Source organism: Trichechus manatus, unplaced genomic scaffold (genome assembly GCF_000243295.1).
Source record: "Trichechus manatus latirostris isolate Lorelei unplaced genomic scaffold, TriManLat1.0 scaffold00141, whole genome shotgun sequence".
Lineage (NCBI taxonomy): Eukaryota > Metazoa > Chordata > Mammalia > Sirenia > Trichechidae > Trichechus > Trichechus manatus.
The window spans coordinates 3,733,018-3,739,732 of NW_004444077.1; the positions used below are offsets into that span (position 1 = coordinate 3,733,018).

Genomic DNA, 6,715 nt, shown 5'->3' on the forward strand with positions numbered 1-6,715 from the left:
ATATATATGTATCTCAGAGAAGATATATATATCTTCTCTGAGTCTTCCCAATTATACACAGCTATTAGAAAGTAGTCACTCCGGAAAATCACTGATATGCATGACAATCTTAGCCCAGCCCAGTTTAAAAAGGAACTAATTACCTGTAACATTAAGATTCTAGATGGAGTTCAAATTAGGTCACTGTTTCTGAAGTCATGTATTTTTCCCTAAAGGATTTCATAAATTATAAACTGCAATACACGTAAGGCATTATTATTTTTAAAGCCAAATGTATTACTTCATTAAGCCCTTGAGCAAAAGATGTTCTCACTCCCATTGATGGGTCTAACTTATGCCAGATGAGAAAAGAAATCAACCAGTTAGTAGATTTGTCTACTTATTACCAACCCTCAAGTCTAACTGAGAATTAGGTACACTTTAACTGAATTTTCTAGATTCATTGGCATCAGGTAGATACATCCTAACTGAATTCACCACTGAATTATACAAAACAAAATTATTGGCAGATGTTAACTCTCAGTGAAATTACTAAATCAATAAATCTACCGTTCCTCTAGTAGGGAGTCCCTGGGTAGCACATATGGTTAACGCACTTGCCTGATAACTGAAAGACTGGAGATTAGAGTCTACCCAGCGTCGTCTCCTGGCAAGAAAGTCCTGGTGATCTACTTCTGAAAAACCAGCCATTGAAAACCCTAAGGAGGACAGCTCTTCTCTGACACATATGGGGTCACCAGGAGTTGAAGTTGACTAGACAACAACTGGTTATCCTACTAGACTCTGTTCCCATAGGTGAGGGATCAATGTACCTCTCATTAACCAATCACAAAGCACAGAGGTAGCTTCTATCTCACTTCACATGTGACTGTGTTACCTAAACAGTGCCAAGTTACCGCATTAGGATGAGCAAAACCTGTTGGTGCAGTGGGTGCCCAGACACTTCCAGGCACTGAGAGGGACCCTCAAAAGAAGGGTCTCTGTGAAATCAGAAAAGACACCGCTAAAGACAGACTTGGAAAGGGCTCCCTCTGCAAATTTTTCTCCCCCTCAGGGAGTCCATTATGTATGTATTCATCATGGTTCTTCAACAGTCAAGGAGTTATCATCTCTGAGAACAAAGAGGAAATGTTTGAGTTGCAGCCTACAATCCACACACTTTTTGGACACTCTTTGTGCTTTAGGGAGAAAGGGCAGGAATTGGTGAAATGACCAAGTTGTAAGCAGCCACAGATTTATGCTCACCACCAACTGTAAACGAGAAAACATTATCATGAAACTCTTTTAAGTACATGCGTAATGATCAAGACACTCAGATAAGTCGCCAAATCTCTAAAATTATTTCAGCCAGCTCTTATGTTTAGTGCCTGTTTCTATGGATTAAAACTATTTGGCTGTTTTCCACTCCCCTCCTGCTTTGGGCTTCAGAAATGTATTTTTAAAAAAAAAAACAACAACACTGTGCTCAGGACATCATCTGTTTTGGGTGATTTATAACTGATCAACTATACTGATGTAGACAGATTGAACACTAAGACAGCTTGCAAGGCAACCGTTACGGAGCTCCTACGCTCAGCCAGTTCTTAGGCAAAGACTTTGAAGCTCAAGCCTCAAATTCTTCAGTGATGAGCCTGAAAAGCACCTAAACTGCAGTTCCAGTTTGAAGTAACAAAGCAGAATGTCCATTATTACAAGAGACAGAGTCAGTAAATTGACTTGGGTAAGCAGATTGGTTTCTTGCTAAGACTGACAAAAAAAATTGGGTTAGGAAAACATGTTCAACACCCATGGCTATTGCTCTCCTCGCCTTTTATACAGCACTTGGCATATTCTGCCATGTGGTGCTCTATAGCTTTTATTTAAAATGCCCTGGTTGTCTCTAAGAGAAGGGACCAGGTGGCAATTTACTGGGCCCTCCATGGACTTCAGTTCCAATGCAGCTTACCCTCTGGGGAAACCAAGGGGGCCCAGCAGTATGAAAATAGAGAATTGTGAAGCCCCCAAATGACTCAACAAGAGTCCACTATCCATCTCTACAGAAGGGAGACCGGGTCACGTCCATAACCTGGCAGCACCCACTGGGCTGTCCATACTTGGTAGATGCTTCAGAACAGCAACTAGAATGATGTTTGTGCTTAAAGAAAACAGAGAGTAACCCTTTCCTTGGAGCTGAACTGTTCACAGATGTGAATCAAGTGCATCCTCTTAGGATTTGTGTGACAAGGCATTTAGAGGGCTCCCACTTCTGCTCTGTGCATGTCATTGTAGATGTTTCTCTTCTGTCCTTTAAAATAAAATCGTTAGAGTGCTCTGATTCTAATCAAGACGGCATCTCTTTCCACACCCCTCTGAACTGCCCAAAATCCTACCAATTTTTTCTGAGGGAGAACTCTAAGAGGATAGGAGTTTGGTCACCTGAGCAGGACCCACCAAGTTTACCTGCGCGGTCTGGCTGCATGAATGCCGTTGTGGAGGTGTGGGGGAACAGGGCCAGGGTGTCGCGGTGAGTCCCTTGGAGGTGGATAGTGTTCCCTTGGAAATCAACTCCATGCATGTCGGTGTCGGTGCCCATTCCAATCATATGCCAGGAGACTCGATCCTTTCTGCACATGGTTAGGCCTGGCTGGTTGCCATACATATAGCCATTAATAGCTAAGTGAAAGGAAAAACATAGTCAGAGTCCGCTCTAATTATGCTCACAAACTGAAAACACATCATCTTGGTGAAAGATAGGGGTGTAAATGGGGAACATGGGCAGACTGCAAATGTGTAAACTATTTACAGAAGATCTTTGTTACCGGAGAGTAAGTGGTACTGGGGAAAAGATACACAGGGAGTCCATTTAAAATTGTTGTTGTTGTTATTGTTAGGTTGCGTCGAGTTGGTTCCGACTCATAGCGATCCTATGTACAACAGAACAAAACACTGCCTGGCCCTGCACCATCCTCACAATCGTTGCTGTGTTTGAGCCCATTGCTGGCAGCCACTGTGTCAATACATCGACTCTACTTTGAGGAGGCAGCTCTTCCCCAGTGGTGTTTTGAGTGCCTTCCAATCCGAGGGGCTCATCTTTCAGCACTGTATACCAGACAATGTTCTGCTGCTATTCATGAAGTTTTCACAGGCCAATTTTTTTTTAGAAGTAGATCGCCAGGTCCTTCTTCCTAGTCTGTCTTAGTCTGGAAGCTCTGCTGAAACCTGTCCACCATGGGTGACCCTGCTGGTATTTGAAATACCGCTGGCAATAGCTTCCAGCATCACAGCAACACACAAGCCACCACAGTATGACAAAATGATAGACGAGTGGTGGATTTAAAATGGAGACAAAAATTAATAATGAATAATGAAAATATACTAAAATTATGAAAATATTCTACTTAACAGCACTAAATCTAAGAATCAACCAGGAATACATCAGGTTGTTTTGGGGCATAATTATTCTGAGTTAGTCACCACCATTTACAAGGCGGTTTGCTATTGTAACAACTGATACCAGACAGAGAGCAAGGATTAAGTAATTCCTCCCAAATGAAGATCTGGGATACCAATGGATAGCATTTTACAAATTAATGCTTTAGGCAGTCACCCATACTACTTGATAAGAGATATTTTGCTGCATAATGATTATCTCCAATTATCACTGAGTGTTACCAGACTTAATGATGTTAATGTGAAGCCAAGGGAGGGTATTTTTTCCATCATTTTCTACATTTTGATGTAATGTTATCTTTGCAAGCTCAAATTTTATGTTGCTTCATCTCATGCTGATAAACTGTATTAGAAGTATTAATTAAGATTCACAGTATCTCTGGGAGATAGGGAAGTTTCACCATACCTTGTGAAGCTGAAGGCATGGAGTAACTTACTACTCGTGACCAAGAATAATCCCCAAGAAACAGAATTTAAGATATTTATAACATTTCCCAAGTATTTTCACTTCAAATGCAATTAAGTCTTTGTTTTACAGGAGGGAAGTTTTTTATACCATGCATTCGGTTGGATTTCACAAACTCTTTGTCCTCTTTGTCAACAGTGAAGGGATGCTGGGTAAACTTCTGAATATTTTCATCAAGATACCTGCTCAGATTCTCATCAAAGACTGTGAACAGCAGGTAAAATTCCTTGTCTATTCCTTTCTACAGGAAGAAAGAAATGAATACATAAAAAGTACAGCTTGTAGGAATTCTTAGCACTGTTTCATTTTCAAAATTAACACAAAATGGGTTAGGATCATCGCCTTGTCGTTTTGTAAAGAGCACGATTCTGATGAATACATTCCACACCCAGGGAATTCTTCTTTATCAGTATATCCTTCCCCCTTCCTATGTGACTTCCTCAGAGGAAATAAGTCCTTGCTCAAAACTTTCTAATCTTTGGTATGCCCGTTCCAGAATATCATCGTCTTATTCTCCTTACCATGTTCTACATGCCCCGGCCTCAGTTTCTCTCTGACTCCATCTCCTTGTGCTCACTGCAGCTCAGTCCAGCCACCCTGACATTTTGCTTTTCGACCAACACACCAACCTCACTTCTGCCTCAGGACCTTTTCATATGCTGTTCCCACTGCCCATAAGGTTCTCCGCCTAGGTCTTGAGTGGCTCACTCCTTTATTCCATTCAGTTCTCTGCACAGATGTCACCTCCTCAGAGAGACCTTCCCCAACCACTGCCTCTAAAACAGTTGCACACCCTCCATCCTGCCCACAAACTCACTCTCTCTTCTTTACCCTACTTTACTTTTCTTCATTGTACTATCTCCATCTGAAGTTATGTTTTATTTATTAACTTACATTTTTACTATTTCTCCCACTGCAGTGTAGGCTTTGTGAGCGTAGAGATAGTCTGTGTTCCTCACTATATCCCCAGCTCCGAGAATAATGCCTGGCACTCAATAAATGTTTGTGCATGAAATAATGAATTTATATCAATGATGAGACTTTGCTAAACTATGTCAATTTGAGTTGATATTGAGGGGCCTATGGATTACTTCCCACTGTGTATATTCCCAACCAAGCTGATTTGAGCATATCTGACCACAGAGTGTCTTGAATTGCTGAAAAAGGTTTTTCTCTAAACCTGAACCAGAGAGGTGACTATTTTCTGTCCCTCAGTGTCTTCCTACCTCAACATGTTCTCCCTTCTGATCCATCCTCTATCCTGCTGCCTGCCCCAGAGGGATCCTCAACAATGCCATCTAACCTCATCTCCCTCCTCCTCAAATTGGCGATACAGTTTAAACTGACAATGATCTGGTCCCCCGCTACCTGCTCAGCCTCATCTCTTGACCCTTCCCTCCTGGCACTTTGACTGAAGCAAGGCCAAGTTCCTTGCAGCTCTCCGAACTTGCAGTGTTCTGCATGCCTTTGTCCGTTGTGCATGTATCTCCTCAACCTGGACAGACTGCCACCCTTTCTCCTTGCAAACCCCTAATCCAACCTTGAGTCACCTCTGTGATGCTTTCCTAGCTCCTCTCAAAGATATGGGTACTCCTACTGTACCTTATGTATATTTACATTATTGCTTTATTATGTGTTTTAGAAGCAGTGGTTTAAGATCATGGGCCATGGAAAGAAACATTGTAGGTTTGAAATTTTTCAAAATAAAATATAAAAAATTGGGGAAAAATAAGGGATCAAAAAATATATATAGATATATTTAAAAAGCTTATGGCAATGGGAGTAGGCAGACCTAGGTTCTGATGCCTGTTCTGCTTACTTGTAGTGAAACCTGGGGCAAGTGATTTACCCTCTCTAAATCCAAATTCCCTCATTCGCAAAGGAGCATAATTGTTGTCCCCACCTCATGTTTTTTGTGAAGATTAGATAATATAGTAAAGCACTCAACAGAACACCTGGAAAATATCAAGCACTCAGATGGACATCCAGTTTTGCCAGCACCATTTGTTAAAAAGACTGTCTTTTCCCCATTTGATGGACTTTGAGCCCTTGTCAGAGATCAGGTGACCACAGGTGGATGGATTTACATCTGGGTTCTCAGTTCTGTTCCATTGGTCAATGTGTCTGTCATTGTACCAGTACCACGCTGTTTTGACAACTGTAGCTGTAGAGTAGAGGTTCTGAGGTCAGGTAGTGCGAGTCTTCCTACTTTATTCTTCTTCTTCAATAGTGCTTTACTTATCCGGGGCCTCTTTCCTCTCCATATAAAGTTAATGATTAGTTTCTCCATCTCTTTAAGAATGCTGTTGGTATTGGGATTGGGAATGTAGATTTCTTTGGGTAGAATTGACATTTTCACATTGTTGAGTCTACCTACCCATGAGCATGGTATGTTTTTCATTTATGTAGATCTCTTTTGGTTTCTTGCAGTAGTGTTTTGCAGTTTTCTTTGTATATAGGTCTTCTACATTCCTGGTTGGATTTATTCCTAAGTATTTTATTTTTTTATGGGTTATAATAAATGGTATTGTTTTCCTGATTTCCTTTTTTGTCATTATCTTTATTGGTGTATAGGAATCCACCTAATTTTTGTATGTTTATCTTGTATCCTGCTACTCCATTTAATCTTTCTATTAATTCCGGTAGTTTTCTCGGGGAGTATTTTGGGTTTTCTATTTGTAGTTTTATATTCCGCAAATAGGGACAGTTTTACTTCTTCCTTACCAATTTGGATGCCCTTTATTTCTTTTTCTTGCCTTATTGCTCTAGCTACGACTTCCAGCACAATGTTAAATAGGAGTGGTGATAAAGGGCATCCTT

At 40.9% G+C, this 6,715-nt stretch overlaps 1 protein-coding gene across 1 annotated transcript in view; it reads right to left on the reverse strand.

Annotated features, from left to right (window-relative positions):
* HEPHL1 (hephaestin like 1) overlaps nucleotides 1-6,715 on the reverse strand; it is an 86,722-nt gene that overhangs the window by 21,845 nt on the left and 58,162 nt on the right. The window contains 2 exon segments of the mRNA XM_004385568.1: nucleotides 2,440-2,652; nucleotides 3,986-4,136. Coding sequence (XP_004385625.1) covers nucleotides 2,440-2,652; nucleotides 3,986-4,136 — 364 coding nt within the window.